The sequence below is a fragment of the Dipodomys ordii genome, unplaced genomic scaffold (assembly GCF_000151885.1).
Source record: "Dipodomys ordii isolate 6190 unplaced genomic scaffold, Dord_2.0 Scaffold25, whole genome shotgun sequence".
Classification (NCBI taxonomy): domain Eukaryota; kingdom Metazoa; phylum Chordata; class Mammalia; order Rodentia; family Heteromyidae; genus Dipodomys; species Dipodomys ordii.
This window is the reverse complement of record NW_012267241.1, coordinates 12,163,648-12,182,328: the sequence shown is the minus strand read 5'-3', so window position 1 is coordinate 12,182,328 and position 18,681 is coordinate 12,163,648. Positions and strand designations below refer to the sequence as shown.

General features: G+C 39.8%; 1 protein-coding gene across 1 annotated transcript in view; it reads right to left on the bottom strand.

Annotated features, from left to right (window-relative positions):
• Positions 1 to 18,665, bottom strand: part of B4galt6 (UDP-Gal:betaGlcNAc beta 1,4- galactosyltransferase, polypeptide 6) — a 72,943-nt gene extending 54,278 nt beyond the window's left edge. The window contains exons 1-2 of the mRNA XM_013014955.1: positions 18,195 to 18,665; positions 88 to 204 (exon numbers count right to left, since the gene is read on the bottom strand). Coding sequence (XP_012870409.1) covers positions 88 to 204; positions 18,195 to 18,309 — 232 coding nt within the window. The 5' untranslated portion in view covers positions 18,310 to 18,665. The remainder of the gene's footprint in view (positions 1 to 87; positions 205 to 18,194) is intronic.
• Between the last annotated feature and the right edge of the window lie 16 nt (positions 18,666 to 18,681).

Sequence of the window (18,681 nt, the reverse complement as noted above, 5' to 3'; positions counted from 1 at the left end):
AAACCAGACTTCAAGCAATTTCATTTGCCATCTATGACTATAAGGATAGAAGCAAAGCAAACATAATTAAGAAGAAAGTCATCTTACCTGTCCCGTTGAGAGTAGCATTTTTATTTGTGTACAGCCTGATCATATGTCCTATTGTTTTTACATTTTCTCTCAACATTATACCTCGAGCTTGTACCATAAAAAGATATGTGTTGGCTATAAAAGAAAAAGAACAAGGAGAATGTCACAACACAATAAGCTTTTCTTAATAAGATTATAACCAAAATTAGTGACATACCCCATAAACATACCAACTCAATTAGCTTTGGACAATTACTATGCCTGAAGGAAAAGTAAAATATAAGAAAACTATTTCCAATTTAATATTTATAAAAACTGAATTGGTATTTTAAAACACTAGAAATGAATCATTTTAAATCTTTAAGTAGTTTACAAAAAAGCTTCAATTCAATATAATAGTTCATTTTTTTACAGTGAAAGCAGGAGTTATACTGTGGGGGAGGGATATACAAAGCAACAAAGAAATAATCTTATAAATGTTAGAAACCAATGCATGAAAGAAAAAAAATTGAATACATATCTTAGGGTTGATTTCACCTAACATCAACTTATCTGACTTTTTCTGCTTGTCTCAGACATATACTAGTTATTGCAAATAAGGAAAACCATGGGACCTTTGTTTCTTTGGACCTGGCTTACTTCACTTAATATAATTTTTTCCAAGTCTTTCCATTTCCTAACAAATAGGGCAATGTTATTCTTTCAGATGGAGGCATAGAATTCCATTGTGTATGTATACCACATTTTCTTGATCCATTCATCTACTGAGGGGCATCTGGGTTGGTTCCATATCTTAGCTATAGTAAATAATGCTGCAATAAACATAGTTGTGCTGGCAGCTTTAGTATGGTCTTGTTTGTAAACATTTGGGTAATTGCCCAAAAGTGGGCTTGCTGGGTCATAGGGGAGCTCTATGTGAAGTCTTTTGAGGAACCTCCATACTGCTTTCCAAAGTGGTTGAACAAGTTTACACTCCCACCAACAATGAAGTAAGGTTCCCTTCTGTCCACATCCCCTCCAGCATCTTCAACATAATACTTCATGAGTACAATGCATCTTGATCAATGTCACTCCTTCCACTGTTCTCCATTTCTCCCAACCCAACCCTCCATTCTCCACAAGCTGTCTGGTTCCATATTCACATACATACATTGAATATAATGACTATACAAAGGAAAAAAATACTGCAATATCTATCAAACAAGACACTAAATGAACAGAACAGTCATAACAAACTCATTTGCCTTTAAATAATTTTCTTCCATAGAGTCTATAAATTCAGTCTTTCAAAACAGTACTCAATCCTGAGATTAAAATTCACTTTTCCTAATACTGTCAACTTTCTCGTCACAAATTATACAGTCGTAGATTGTTTTATTTAACAGTACGTATACCACAAATCACCATAGTATCTACTGTAGATAAATATCCTGCAATGGATCTTATATATTCTTGCTGTGTTTGAGGAAGCAACCATGTCCTATAATCAATTTTTACTTTGGTAATTTCTAAGAGTTAATATGTCAGCTTTTATACTCCCTTTCAATGACAAATCTACTTATCCAAATCATAAAGATACATAGGGTCAAAAATTAATGTGCATGTTAAGGCTGGTTAACTTATTTCTAGGTGCTAAGTGCTTTAAAAATAAGCCCTTACTTTTTTGGGAAACTGACAAAGCTCAGAACCCCTGACTGTAGTACCAAATCCCCGCTCCAGCAAGCAGCAGATTCAGAAGATCCTCTGCTTATCTGCTTCTGCGGTGCAGCACAGGACTTAGGCCAGTCCCTTGGGTCCCAATTTCTTCATTTTAAAAAGGTAGAACTACACCAGATGTTCTCTAAAGCCTTTCCCCCTCTGTACTGCCTAAGCACAAAGCCACAAAAGCCAAAACTCCATTCAGTCAAGAAGCTCACGCTCATGGGAAAGCCAAGAACAGCAAAGTTCAGTTAATGACTATCAATGTTAAGGAAAGTTGTCACTGAGCACAGTAATGAGAGTCAAAATATAAAAAGAGGAAAAAAAATCCAATAGCTAGGAATAGCAACTAATTTTCTGGGCCCTATTCATACTTCCTTATCTCTAGTAAAGAGATGAGCAGAATATGCTATCTACTACTCCTTAATGTCATTTTTATATATACTTACACTTACAGTGTAAGTGAGCAGAGTGCTAAATATAACCGTAGGAAAAAATAAAATAACTTTTCATTTTCAACCCATGAAAGACAGAAGAACAGATGAGCAGGTTTCATGTGAGCTTTGCCTCAGTCATTTTTAACAGTATGTCTACATGCTTTCTAGAAAGCAGTCCTATAATTAGATTTAACTTGTTTAGGCTTGAGTGTATTATAAGGTATTACAACACTACAAAAAAATCTTCTTTTACTTGAATGGCTGTTAAAAGAATGAAGAGGCAAAGAAACAGCTTAAAATAATAAGAACTAAAAATGTATAAAAATGTTTCAACAAAAGACAAAAAGTGACATGTTGAGTTGAAACCCCTTTGTACAACTACACAATTTTTAAGTTATATGTTTTAAATAGTTAAATTGTTTAATTTAAATTCAATTTTTAAAAAGCCAAACTAACACTAACAATTCTACCTATACCAAGATGTAAAATCATCTAAAATGTAAAAGAGAAGAGACATTAAACAGATTATCAAACCCAACTGGTTGACAGCACCTTGGATTACTTAATTCCAAAGTGAGCTATAAAATCTGCTACCAATATTGTAATTGTTTGTTCTATGCTAACATAAACAAAGGGATAAAAATAATAAACCTAGACTTCTGTAAGTGATGTTGGCCCGGGCTAAAAGATTAGGTAAGAGTATAAGTGCTCTGTACATTTTGGAAATTTATTTTTTAAATCATGTAGTATCCAGTTATATAATAAAAATAGCTAGAGAAAGTTTGTTTCTAACAAAACTACTAGAAAAATTTTACTGATGGCACCTGTGACAAAGGCGAATTACTTGCCAAAAGTGAATTTAGTATTCAGTACATGGAGAGAAAAAAACAAAGCTAGAAACAAGCTCTTCAATGGAAAATCGTTTATTAAAATCATTTACTGTCATGTAAGTTACATTCCTCAGCCTCATTGTCCTCATAGGTTTAATCCCTAAAGATCAAAACCCAATAGAAAATGAAGATGTGTTTGGATACAGAATGACACAGTGTTAGGGCCACAGTGATATGTCAACGTTTTACAAAAGTCACACCAAGCACACCAGCATGAGAAAGGTTGTGCTGGACTTTCAAAACACCCTGAAACTACATCAGCCTATGGTCAGATAAATTCTTGCTGACTATCATGTACAACCTCCCTTTGTAGGCCCTACAATTCAGAACATAAGTAAGGAAGTCTTTTTCAATCTTGCCCTTGAGTCTAGAGACAATCTGAAAAATATACTAAAGCACAGGGCTAATTAATACCATGCTGCGTGTTCTTTAATTTCATCCATTTGCTATCTGCCTCTAACATATGTACTATGTTAGTTTTCAGGGGATAGGAGACTTAAAAAAAAACACTTCTTTTCAAAAAGGAACCAAAGAGGGGAAAATACTTGAAATAAAATAAGTTTATGAAAGCTTCTAGACATTCTATCTCAGAGCTTATAAGAAAAGATTTATGAACTTGCCCCATTTTTTGCCAAAGAAAATTAAGGAACAGATCTGCTATAAATCTGTCTCCACCTTTCCCCCTTCTGGCTACAGTCACTGACAGGAGTAGTCAGGATGAGAAGGATGCACCAGTCTGCAAGAACCTAAAAATGTTTCCTGGGCTTTGAAGGACTCAATATCCAGGTGCTGTGACAAACAGCACCTTTCCCTGGTTACAAATGTGTTTAAATACAGAAATGCAGTTATAGAGATGTAGGCCTGGAGCTAAGAAAAAAAAATGGGCTAGAAAGACAATTAGGAGAGACACTCATATTAAGTGAAAGTTGGAACTACGGTGGTGAATTACAGGAAAAATAACCTAAAATCAAGATACAATGCATGCAGACCACAAACAGAAGGCCCCAAATCAATGATCAATAGATCATTCTTAGCTTGAACACAGTGAAGAAGCTACAAGCTAAAAAGAGAAAAGATTGAACAGGTCTAATACCACAATGGTTAAGGAGAAAGAATTAAACATCAACAACTAACACCCAGCATATACTATTTGCCAGGAATCCTTAGCTCAGAGATATGCTTTATCTGTACAAATTTATTTAATCACATGCAACTCTCTTAGGTAGGTCCTGTTCTTCCCATTTCAGAAAAACAGAGACATAGAGTTAAGTAACCTGCCCAATGCCACATATAAGCCAGGAGTGGTTAAGTCTAGCTGTGATGTACTCTCTACCATCATTCCTTTGAGGCCCTCCACAACACATTAGGAAAAACTAACCTCTAAGACAGCAGTTTCTTTCAGAAGCAAATCAAAAATACTAAAAAGCTGGAGAAATAACAAAGTTAAAGCAGTAAGTTTCTGAAAAGGAAACCAGTAAGATCACACAAACGTTCTCAGGAAGAGGCTGGGCCTGAACATATGCCAACAGACTGAGTAAAAGAAGCCAGCAGAAAGAACTGAATGATTTCCAGCACTAAAGGAAGAAAAAGGAAGGCAGAGCAAGTGGAGGCTCTGAAGGAAACAGGTGAAAAGTAGATCCAGGAGATGATCGACAACCTGAGTTGTTTGGCAGTAATGGAAAAACAAGCTAGCATATGCCAGTATGTGGATGGTTAAAAAAAAAAAAAAAAAACAGAAAGGAAGAAGAGATAGCATGGATGGGGGACAGAGAGCCAGACAATGAAGGTCCACATGGCTGTGGGGTTCACATGAGGAAGAGCAGGGGGAGCAGAACACAGCTGTGTAAACACCCAGGGGACTGGCACACACAGTAAAGATTTCCTGATGGTAGTGGGGTAAACTGGAATGAAACACAGAACCTGCTGCAGTCATCCAGGGGCGTACTTGTTGAACAGCACAGGTTTCTATAAAGGAGATGAATTAACATTTCCTAAGTAGCAACTTCAGTCAGGCACTGATCACATGAAAACTAGAAACATGTGTAAATGAACATATACTTTTCATCAGGTTCTTACAGCCACCTCCAGTAGAATGGGGTCCCCCTCCCTCCAAAGATATTTCTATATCCTAACTCCTAGGATCTTTTCATGTCCTGAGTCAGATTCTGGTATATGTAATTAAATTAAGGATCTTGAGATGAAGAGCTCATTTGGGGGTTATCTGAGTGGGCCCTAAATCCAATGGTAATTGCTCTTACAAAAGAAAAGAGGGAGATTTCTCATACACATGTACACAGAAGTGAGGACGGAGACAGAAACTACAGTGCTGTGGCTATCACCAACAGACCCAAAGCCACAACAGAATGTGTCCTACCCATATCTTAATTTCAGACTTCTAGCATCCAGAACTATAATGACATAAATTTCTACCATTCTAAGCCACTCGTTGTGTGGTAAGGTCTTATCAAGTTTTAGAACACTAATAACACCATGGATGACGATAAGACCAGAGGAAAAAGCAAACTCAGAAGCAAGTTATACAGGTGGAATTAAAAACTCAGATTCAATCAAGACCTGAGGGGAAACAATTTGGGTGACACAATAGATCAAAGAGGTAGAAGAAAGGGAAAGACAAAGAAAAAGAAAAATCTTCAGGTTTCAACTAATATGGGGAGGAAGAGGCTAGCTAGAAGGCACACTTAAAGGTTACAGAAGATAAAATAGTTTTCCATGTTATCTAGAGATCATGTAAGGAAATAATACTTTAAAAAAGCAAAATATTGCTATAGTCTATACTCCTGCAAGTATATTCTATCAAGTATCTCTGAGTTTCTAGGAATTCATAATAACCTAGATATCTGTTTCAGATGCTGAAAAAAATTATCTTGTTTGCACTCTATTTGATCCACGATTCCAGCCTGGCTTTTTAGTGGTGATTTGGAGATGAAGTCTCTTGGACTTTTCTGTCAGTCTGGCCTAGAATGATGATTATCCTCAGTCTTCTAAGTAGGTAGGATTGTAATAGTAAGCCACCAACACCCATGCTGAAAATTTATCTTCTTTCTACACTTAGAACAATGCTTGGTAAATCCCCAGAAATTATACCTCCAAACTTGAAAGAAAATATTATTTCCAATAATAGTGTTGTAACTCCAAGATTAGGCCAAATCGGGTATCAAATATTGTTCATGCTGTTTAGGGAAAAAGCACTGCTTGGTTTAAAAACAAAAATAGAAACATTGAGGCCATGTCAATCTATTAAACCAATAATTCTTGTTATATTGAAGCACTATTTAAAAAGTATCGTAGCATGGTGACAGTAATGCAAAACTAGGTAGAAGGCTTAGGAAAATCTTTTGTGCAAACCATTATCAATCTATTCATGTCTTATTAACAAATAAAGAGAATGAAAGAATTTTGTGTCCAGTGTCTCACTTTGCCTAGCAACTAACAAATGCAATGTTCACATGCAGTAGAGATTTATTTCAAATCTTAACCAACAGCTCAAATTTTGCCAAGGTAGATACTAAATATTAACAGGAAATTCTTTACAGATCTCTGTATCACTTCCACACTACAGTTAAAACAGTTTTAAATAAACTTTGGAGATTATCTGTATTTAAATAGTGATAAAAAAACACTTTTTAATGAAAATCGTGGTTCTAATACCTTATAATAAAAATGTTTAGGGGCTGGGAAGGTGGCTCAGTGGCAGAGCACTTGCCTTGCATGTATGAGGCCCTGGGTTCGATTCCTCAGCACCACATAAGCAAAAAGCAAAAAGCCGCAAGTGGCGCTGTGGCTCAAGTGCTAGAGTGCTAGCCTTGAGCTGAAGAGCTGAGAGACAGCGCTCAGGCCCAGAGTTCAGACCCCATGACCGGACCCAAAAAAAAAATGTTTAGGGCAGAAATATGTCTACCCAACATATATATACTTATTGCCAAGCAATGCCAGAAACCAGGGGACCATGTGGATTCTTCTCTAAAGAACAAAATCCAGGAGCACAAGTATCTAGGATTGCCTAAAACACAAGAAGTGCTGTTACAGCAACTAGTCCTAGATTAACAACAGCTGATACTTAGAAAGTAGACTTAATAAATGTAGTAACATGAAAACTCTAATCAAAGATAGTTGTGCATCCTGTCAGTGTTCAGTCACAAAGCCATTCACCTAAATAAAGGCATAACTTCCATAAACTATTAGAGGAACTGAGTTAATGAGCTACATTGGGGGATGGGGGGAAAATCAGCACCTGGAGGAAATGAGGGAATCAGACAAGGGAAAATGCAGGCAATTAAACTGCTTCTAAAAATCTACATCAGGAAACGCAATAATACATACTCAAAGATCTAAATATAAACAAACATGCCCAGGAAACATGAACTTTAAAAAAAAATTAGTGGCTTTGGGGTTGGAGGCATAGCTGGGGTGGTAGAGCACCAGCCAGTGAGCAAAAGGACCAGATAATGAGTTTGAGCCTCAATCTCGGAGGGGAAGAGGGTGGGGTAAAATCATTTTATAGCCCACAAGATGAATGTGAAGCAAATCTCTATCCATACAGTGAGAGCTATGAGAGCTATATGTGCTCTCTTTCAACCATACCCAATTTCCTTATGTTTTCAAATTTCAGTTTACTCACGAAAGGAAAATGATCTAAAACAAGAAGCAAGAAAAGGGACACTTGGATGAGGAATGAAATTCAAAGACTGCCAAACCCACAGCTTATTTTCAAATCAGTAAACAAGGTACCTGATAATTCACCTTCCGTCTCTTGATTGAAATGAAAAGTTCAATTTCTCTTGATTCCTATGATTCAAATTGGAAATTTCACTGAATTGAAAAGTCAAAAGGTTTCCCCCATTTTTAACAGATGTGGCCCCACTATGTCACCCAAGCTGGCCTCAAACTCTTGGGCTCAAGGCGTCCTCCTGGGCCACACCGGTATCAGCACTTGTTAAACAGAATTATCAGGACAATCTATGCAACATGGTTTCAGGAAAATCACAGTAACATTAGCCAGCCTCAAATATATAAAAATAACAGAGTATTTCAATCCAGATATCTTGTTATAGCAACTGGCCTCATCTAGCTCTTTAGACAACACTGTAGGCATCATAAGGCTTTTCTAACCAAATGCCAAGAAATGTTATTTTGAAATTATTTCCATTAGGTAATCTATAATGCTGTTCTCTTCAAGAACTTTTACTAATCTTGTTAAATGATATACATTGTATCTAATAATTAAGAACACTAAATAGCACATTTACAGTCACTGCACTCACAAAAGAGCATATGACACTGGTTCTCGCACACAATCTGGATTTTAAAAAAATCCTCCTGATAAGACTGTTACCTCAATCTTAAAACAAGTTTTTCTGGTTTTCAAAGAGTAAGATTAGTTTTATGAAGGATTAAATGATACAATATGACCTATGTAGAAAATTAAAGGCATCAAGCATTAAATTTTTTCTTCATCATTTGGAAATACATAGTAGAATTATATGGAGTCTATGCTAAAAATGAATCAGAACTAGAATCATAATCTCTACTGAAAGTCCTAAATGTGTAAACGGACTCCTAGGGAGGAAGATGGGGTCCAGTGCAGCTGGGGGGGGGGGTGTTAAATCAGAGCAGTGAACAGGATACATGTAATCAAGTTCTACAACATGCATACATGAAAATGTTACATCAAAACCCATTCATCTGATAGTTAACATATACTAACCAAAAAGAAAACATAAAAAAGAAAATACAACACATGAGGTTAATCGGACTAAATGATCATACATGCACATGAGAATTACCTTTATGAAACTCCTCTGTACAATTTAGAACATAAAAAAGAATCAAAAGAAAATAACAAGACAGGCTATGATGGGGTGAAGACAGGCCAGTACAGAGGGTAAATGGAAGTGAATGTGGATGAAATATGCACATACGACTACAGAAGAATGAACTCTGTTGAAAATGTTTTAAGAAGGGGAAGGAGAAAGAGAAGAATAAGGAGAAGGGGAAGGGAAGGCAAAAAGGGAGAGAGAAAGAGAGAGACGGAAAGAGAAAGAGAGAAATAAGTTTGATCCAGACACATTGTACATATGTCACAACAGGGCTGGGAATATGGCCTAGTGGTAGAGTGCTTGCCTAGCATGCATGAAGCCCTGGGTTTGATTCCTCAGTTTGATATACAGAGAAAGCCAGAAGTGGCGCTGTGGCTCAAGTGGTAGAGCTCTAGCCTTGACCTGAAGAACTCGGGGACAGCGCCCAGGCCCAGAGTTCAAGCCTCACAACTGACAAAAAAAAAAAAATGTCACAACAAACACCAACCCCTGGTAGAACTAATAAATGCTAATAAAAAATATTTAAAATAATAGAATATCTGGCCTGGTACCAACCAATGGTTCACACCTGTAATCCTATCTAGTCAGAACACTGCGATCTGGGCATCATGCTTTAAAGCCAGGTGGGGTCTAAAAATCCCTAAGACTCTTATCTCCAATTAAACACACACACACACACACACACACGCAGGAAGTCAAGCTGTGGCTTAAGTGGCAGAGCACTAGTCTTGAGCAAAAAACTCAGGGACAGTATCCAGGATGTGATTTCAAACCCCAGAACCAGTACAAACACACACATACATAAACACACACACACATACACACACACACACACAAAGTGGTGATACTTCCAGAAAAAAAGGCTTATTAAAACTTAAATAAGGCTTAAGCAAATACATATTTGAAAACTATTCCTTTGGAATTGTCAGGCATAACTAATGACATTTGTAACAACAAAACAATATCCTGTCCATATTAACTTAACTTATATTATTATAGTGTCCTGTATATGGCTTTCTAAGCTACACACAGCCTACCTACACATCTTTAACATCTTTAGTGAAGAACAATGTAATTTGGCAAAACAAAAACTTATTAAATAGATTAGTCCTAAACCTAAACAAATAAGCCAAATGCCCTATTATTTATACTTTTGGAAGAGAAGAAATGGTTAATTACAGTTTATGTCACCATAAATTAGTGACATAGCCTAACATCCCTTAAACTGTTTCAGCTAAGTAGGGTTTTGCTGAGACTTAAGACAAACTACCAAATTCTGCTATCACCGAAAAGCAAGTATGCCCACTGCAGTCCGACCTATGAAGCATAACAAGTCAAACTGTCCCAATATAGGATTAGATATACTATTCTAAATGAGTAAGACTGAGACACGACCTGAAACCCTCAGGTGAGACCAAAGCATGAGGTAAAAGTGTCTAATTGTAATTGGAGGAAACGCTTCATTATTCAAAGATATGTTAATGGCACCTAAGTATCCTCAGACAATTTAGTTTCAACTTTCAATTGACTGGATCTTCAATTTGAATCACAATATTTCTTGAATACTATTGTCTTTGCTATGATCTTAACAAAAAGCAAGTCTCTGAAATATTAAATTACCATAACCTGTAAAAAATTAAAAAGAATCAGAGGGGGGCTGGGAAGGTGGCTCAGTGGTAGAGTGCTTGCCGTGCATGCATGAGGCCCTGGGTTCGATTCCTCAGTACCACATGAGCAGAAAAAGCCAGAAGTGGAGCTGTGGTTCAAATGGTAGAGTGCTAGCCTTGAGCAAAAGAAGCGCAGGGACAGTGCCCTGAGTTCAAGCCCTAGGATGGGCAAAAAAAGAAAAAAAAGAAAAAGTATCAAAGGGACAGGAATTAAAAGAAATAGAGGTGAAGGGAGAAGTAAAAATAAGACTAAAGGAGAAATAAGGAAGCGGGCATGGTGGCTCATACCTATAATCCTAGCTACCCAGGAGGCTGAGATCTGTGGATCTCGGTTTGAAGCTAGTCCTGGCAGGAAAGTCCCTAAGCCACTTATCTCCAATAAATTACCAAAAAGCCAGAAGTTGAGCTGTGGCTTAAGTGGTGAAATACTAGCCTTGAGCACCAGATCCGGAGTTCAAGCCCTAGGACCGGCATAAGAAAACTGAGAAAAGAAGAAACAAGGACAGGCTGTCCTGCTTAGGTGGGGAAGCTATTCCCACCTTTACATCTTCCCTTAAGACAAATATGAAAGGCTTAAACGGAAAAAGGAAACACAAAGTCCATGACAGGAACCAGCCAGGTGGCACAGGTTTGGCCGCCAGAGTACAAGGTCAACACAGTACACATATGCAGTTTAAGTTAAGGACAGAGGACTGTGGCCCCTGCCAAGCAAAGCACCCTCTCTATCCCCAACGGGGACAGGGGAGAAGGAGAGAGGCATCATGTATATGAAATGGTAAGGAATTCATCCACATTAATTCTTTAAAAAGGGAAGGGAAGGAAAAAACCCACATAAAGGCCACTTAATGATTTCTAGTCAATCAGTCACTTACGTATGTGTATGTGTGTACACAGGTGCATGGGTATCCATTACCCTGCATACCCACAATCCGTCTCATCATTAGTCTCACCACCAAGGTTATCCAAAGTTCTGCCTTTTCTACATGATACTCATTTCTTCAACCTTAAGAAACTTCCTATGCCCCCCACACAGCCTCAGATTTCCAGGCCAAAATAACATGTCCTTTAACTTGGGCACAAGAGAGCTAATCTTTTGCAAAGATCAGCTATTCTAACAACATGGAGGATAAAGGCAGGGCATATGACAGTCTTCCTTTCCTCTTTTTTCATCCAAAAGCTAGCTCTGCTGACTGTGGTATTCCAATGATAGATAAAGCAGAGACCAATCTTTGGGAGTTTGATCCTAAGGCTTTTTTGCCAATGGCTTTGACACCAGAGACATCAAAGTTGCTATGTCCAAGGTTCTCATGGCCTAGGCCCTCGTACAGAGAAGCAAACACAAGACTGTGAGGGGAAAGCAGCAGTCACTTCTGGAACCACCAGGACACAAGGGTTAAGAGTCCAGAGCATCTTACAGTAAACAAGCTTTTCACAGGATGGCTTGTGTGCTAAAAATGATCAATATTTGGGATCTTTAGGAATAAGACCTAGGAAATATGCGTATTTAAATGTTAGAAACCTTAAAGCATATTTTAAAACCACCAAAAAATACTTGGCTGAGTTAAGAAATTAATGTACAGCACTGCCTCAAAAGAAAAATGATAACTGGACACCAGTGGCTCATACCTGTAATTATAGCTACTCAGGAGGCTGAGAGCTGAGAACCAAAGTTCAATGCCAGCCTGGAAAATGTCTATGAGATTCTTATCTCCAACTAATCATCAAAAAAGCTGGAAGTGGATCTGTGGGTCAAGTGATAGAGCACTCTCCTTGAACAGAAAAGCTAAGGGACAGCTTCCAGGCCCTAAGTTCAAACCCCAGTACCAGCACCAAAAGCTGGGCGGGGGGAGGGGGAAGAAGCAACCAAATTCCAAATAGCATTTAGAATACCTATTACAGACAAAGACTATAATCCTAGGTTAAGGGTGTCTCTTTCACAAGAATCCATAGACATGGCTATTTTTATGCTATAGAATACATATCACTACTTCATTCTGCCTTAATATTTAGTAAATTTTTAATTTATTCACAAAAGACTAATATACAGAATAATATTTAGCACTTCCAGATTTCAATCTATCTATGACCTACCCAATCTCCTATAAAGCCACAGGGGATTTAAGATGAATTAAAACTGACGGTAGCCAGGCTCCAGTGGCTCATGCCTATAATCCTAGCTACTCAGGAGGCTGAGATCTGAGGGTCATGGTTCAAAGCCAGCCCCGGCAGGAAAGTCTGTGAGACTCTTCTCCAATAAACCACCAGAAAACTGGGAGTGGTGCTATGGCCCAAGTAATAGAGCACTTGCCTTGAGCTGAAGAGCTCAGGGGCAGTGCCCAGGCCCAGTTCAAGCCCCTCCCCCCCAAAAAAACTGATGGTAAAGGGCTAAGCTGCAGTGCTTCTGAAGAAATGCAATTCAGCTGTGTGAGACCATCTCTAAGAGAGCCTGCCACCAGCTTAAGTGAGGACGGATCCTTCAGACTCTCTTGTAACAAGGCAGAGGAGTGAAGGGGCAGCAGAACCTCCTGAGACATTTCCAAACTACCCTTGAGTCTCCTCTATATGACTTCACCCCTAGTTTTCCAGAGTCTTCTCTATATGACTTCACCCCTAGTTTTCCAAGTTTAAGAGTGCAGACTTGATGAGTACTTCCATTTGCAGCACAATTTACTAGCTAGAGGAGAGATAGGTAAGTGTCTTTCACCTCTGCCGAAGACATCCAAATCCTTCTCTTGGCCTCCATCTATCTACTGAAAAATTCTTTCTGGATGGCCCTCAAGCATTAATTCAGTTTTTCTGAAACCCAAATAGTTCCCTCAAAACATGTACCTATAGTCAGGCACTGGTGGCTCATGTCTGTAATCCTAACTACTCAGGAGGCTGAGATCTAAGTATCTTGATTCAAAGCCAGCCTGGGCACAAAAGACCCAGTGATACTCTTAATTAACCAGCCAAAAACCAGAAGTGGCGCTGTGGCTCAAGTGGTAGAGTGCTATCCTTGAGCACAAAGAGGCTCAGGGACAGCATCTAAGCCCTGAGTTCAAGCCCCATGACCAACAACAAAAAAAGTACCTACCATTCCACATTCCTATTATTTATTACCTTGATAGTGAAGTTAGAATCTGAGCACCACCTTACAGCTGTTCCCTCTACCATCCTGTTAACTCCTTGATCTGACCTGAGGCAACTATCAACTTTGCTCTGGATCTCTGGGATACTGCAACAACTTCTTACCTGTTTTCCTATGCCTCTACATGTTCAGGCCAGGATTATTCTAAAACAAAGAAATGCATCATGAACCTTGGCAAAACGTCTGCTGTTTCCTGATACAAGAAGGAAAAAAAAAAAACAGCAGCAGCACCAGACACATTGTCAGTAAAAAGGCTCAGAGGGAAAAAGATAATCAATACCATGGCCCAAATCAGAAGAACTCCAGCCTATAACCACACAGATTAGAGCACTTGAGAAGGAAAAACAAATCACAAGGACCTTTGCAACTCAAAGCAGATTGTACCATAGGGAAAGAACACAGCTAGGCTCCCCCAGCCAGGCCCAAGAGGCAAATGGGCAGCAAAATGCAGGCTAAAGGGCAAGTTACTGTCTAATGAGGTAACACAGAGAAAAACCAAAATGAAATGCCTAGTGTGGTGCATTGAGCACCAACCTTACCAAGCCTCCTATCCCAGGATACATGCTTCTACACAAGTCCCACCCATACTCCACCCACCCCCCACTACCAACTCCACCAGGGCCAATGGACACAAACCACTTGGAGACCTAAAGAACCAAGCACTTAGTCAGGTTATTAGTTAATACTCCAAAGGGAGCTCACAGAGATTCAGAGCAAAGTAGCCTGACCAGATTCCACCTCTACCCAACTTCAGTGTATCAAGAGAAGGTCAAAGACTCCACTGAGTCAAACAACAGGGAAATCCCTGATCCCTGGGGCTAGTCTTTGACCCTAATCCTCCATCCCCGTGATACTGCCCTACTGCTTAGAGGTACATCCATTTCCTTCTTAATCACAGACAGCTTAGACAAGGCTGGATGAGCGGAGCCATTCTCTATGACAAGAGCTTCAGGGTACCTGTGATGTTCTTTAGGCTAGGCCACTGAGTCACACTTCCCAATTAGTCCATGGCACCCCATACCCACAGAACCACAGGACTGCTATTTTCTAGAAGCTTTGTTCAATTTGCTCCCTTAGACCAGAATCCCTTTGCTCAGTCTAGATAAACCCTAACTGTTGCCCACTCCCAACTCCAGCTTCTGTGGGAATCTTTAACCGGCCTACAGTCGGCAGCATAGACTTTATAAGGACTGCTCTTTGTGGAGTTCATCCCCACCAACCACCGTGTCTTACACATCCCTGTGTCCTTGTCTCAGTGTGCACCTTCTCTTGGGGGCTCCATTTGTATTTGCTGAAGCAATTTGTAAGTCAGCTCATTTCCTTTGATACCACAGGGGAAAAAATGACATTAGACTAAAAGTTGCTATATGGAAAATGGCTTTCTATTGAATGCAACCAGCTCAAAAGTTTAAAGGGAACTTGTGCTCATCTCTTTGCAGCCAAGTACAATGGCACACAGAAGATATCGTGGCTCCCATTCTGCTGTGTGGGTTACTGCGGTACATCCATCAACTTCCCAAAGTAGAGCCAAGGGAGGTTGCCTGCCACCAGTTTCCCTCAGACTACCCTGTGTTTCCAACACGAACTAGAAATTTTAAGGAAAAATATGGGCCAGACACAGTGGCTCCTTCTTGTAATCCTAAATTCTAGGGAGGATATGGGAGAACTGAGGTTCAAGGTCATGCAGGGCAAAATGTTGGTAAGACCCTATCTCAGAATACAAACCAGGCATGTTAGCTCACAGCAGGAATCCCAGCTATGCAGGAACAATGGTAGCAAGACCACAGTGTAGTAAAAAGAAGCTAAAGCCAATTGTATTGGAGAGCAGGACAACTCAAAAGGTACAGACTTGTTTAGCATGTGTGAGGCTCTGAGTTCAACACTCCAGGCAAAAAAATGTTAAAGTAAATAGCTCTGAGTTCTAGGAAACTCATTGTAGATTAAGGCTCAAATAGCCCAGGAAATGCTGGGCAACATCTGAAGACAGTGAAAACTATCATCTTTTTGGCAGCAAAAAAAAAAAAAAGTTCTATGTTTCTATGTCTACATTATTTCATCACAGATTTCTTACAGTATCATTAGCTGTACAGAGACTGTTCTTGGAATGTTTTATATTATAGCCTAAATTACTACAAGGAAAATTTTATGATGACTAAAATGTATACTGTGTACAAGTACTTTTACATCAAAATTCTTGATAGATGTCAACCAATTATATTTCCCTACATTTCCAGACATGTTTGTCATGTGCGTCCCGGACTCTCTCCCTCCTGATCTGACACACATTTCAGTTGTCAATGGTGTAACCTATTGAGGTGACATTAATCACCTAAGAAAAATCCACACGGATTGACCCTTAAGAATCTACAAATAGGGCTGGGAAGGTGGCTCAGTGGTAGAGCACTTGCCTTGTACATGCCTGAGGCCCTGGGTTCGATTCCTCAGCACCACATAAGCAAAAAGAAAAAAGCCATAAGTGGCACTGTGGCTTAAGTAGTAGAGTGCTAGCCTTGAGCTGAAGAGCTGAGGGACAGCGTCCAGGCCCAGAGTTCAGGCCCCACGACCGGACCCAAAAAAAAAAATTTTCCAATTATTTTTTTGGGGCATTACCCAAAAAAAAATTACTATCAAGTAAAACACTGGAATTCTGATTTAACTTTCTAAATAACATAATACTTAACACATTACTCAAAATGCAAAGTAAGGGAGTAAGGGAGCTTAGGTATATAGTTCGATAGTAGTGGGCTTGCCTTTCATACATGTGTCCTTGGGTTCAATCCCTAGCACCACAAAACAAACAAGGAAAGAAAAAAGAAAAAGTTTTTTTTTTCATCTAAGTGCAAAAAGAAAAAAAAAAATTCTCCAGAATCTTCCAAAGTCAAATGTCTGGTAAAATAAACATCAACTAAAGATATCAAAAAAAAAAAAAGCTACAAATTTATAAAACTCCCAAAATGACAAATTTATGACTCCCAAAATGACAAAACATGAAAAGAAAAACAGAATATACCTGACATTTATCAAGTAGCTGACATGGTTGGATTAATAAATATGTCCTGCTGTGTTTTGTTGAGACAGGGTTTTACTATGTAGCCCTGGAACAACTTAAGATCTTCATATCTCATTCTCCCAAGTGTTCGAATTACATACTAAGGTGAGAACAATTTGTGGACTGAAGTGTCTAAGGTGAGCCCCAGCAATCCCTCCTTAAAAGAGAAATACAGAAAGACAGAGATAGAGATAGATGCAGAAAGAGATATACATACCTGAAAAATAACAAAGAAAAGAAGTGTAGAATGAGATGTGGTTTAAGCCAAAGCCAAGCACCACCAAAAAAAGGCTGGGGGGAGGTGGAGGAGTGTGAAGAAAAAGAAATAAATGAAGCAGTGTGATTAAGACTTCTCCACAGCAATTCATTACAACCATCTACTACAATCAAGACAACCTGCCCATCAGAATTCTATCTCAAATTTCTGCATCTATTTTCACTAAAAGCATTACATTTTTAGCTAACTCAGAGGAGAATCATTAGCTCAAAAGACTACTAGTGTTTGAACAGGAAGTGGCACCTTAAATGCAGCATACCCAGGGAAGTTCAGCACACCCTCAGAACTATGATGTACTTTAATGCTGGTATGGTTTCCTATGTTTCATTCATTAGAATGCTACATTGTCTTCCTGTCAATCAAGAGACTGAAGGGAAAGAAAGTAGAATATTTAATAAGGAAACCAATTCAAGCACACTAGATAGAAATGCACTTTGAACCAAAGGCCTGCAGTGGTCAAGAGAAGGTTAAAAATCTGAAACTACACACTGCTTTGCACAATTGCGTTAATCACAGAAGGCACCCTAATAGGCAGCTGAGTTAACCTGCCCTTGAAAAAACAGACCCAAGCCAGCTAGCTGATGGGACCACCCTGCCTTTACAGGCCAACTCAGCCCCTGAAAATTCCTCAAGTCTGGCACAAATGTTCACTGACCCCATTCTAAACCTGTGACCTAGAACGCTAGAGTACATATACACTCTCGACCTCAATTGCATCCCATGCTGCGGTCTCTCCATTGTATTTTCACCACGGATTATCAGATACCTGCAGTTGCCTGAATAAAAACCCCAACTGAACCCTCCACTGAAGCTTAAGAAAGACAGGCAATCAAATGGATGAAGTAGTGATGAAATACTCAAGGAAGCGCTGCAGGCCATCATACCTTATCTTACTACATCCACTTAATAACATTCTTTAAGTTCGAAAATACGCATCCATGAACAAAACTCAGATCCAAGCCAATCCCTAAAGCAGATCACTTGACAGGTCTGAGATAACAATTCAAATAACATGCTTGCTTTCTCCGAACCCCCCCCCACCGCTGAGCCCCATTGGCAAACCCCAGAAGCAACCACCCAGGCACCCCAAATTTATGGCGACCCGGGGAGGTTGAGGGTGTGTCCCAGTCCGGTGCTTACCGATGCCCGGAGCCACATAGATGAAGTAGAGGCAAGAGGAGGAGAGCGAGAAGATGAAGATGAAGACGAGGAGGAAGCGATTGGAAACCCGCATCATCCGCCTGAGCACAGACATCTTCCTCTCTCCAGCCAGCAGCTCAGGCTGCGCTCTCGGGCGCGACTCGCGGAGCCACGATCCAGGCCCTCAACTTCCACGGATGCTCTAAAGACACCCCGAGAACGCAGCGGGGGGCCGCACGGCGGGTGGAGTGTGGGAGAGGGCCCGAGCGGGGAGGGAGAAAAGAGGAAGACGAGGAAGGAATGAATGGGAGGCCAGAGGTCACGGAGGGGAAGGAGGGAAGAGAGGCGTGGATGGCCTCGTGGGCAGGGGAGAGGCAAGCCAAGAGACCCGGACCGGGAAACCGAGGAGGCCGCGGGCGCCCGTCCTCCCCCACCCGGCACCGGCGGGAGGAAGGAGGGGCTGCAGGTGCGGAGCGGAGAGGCGCCG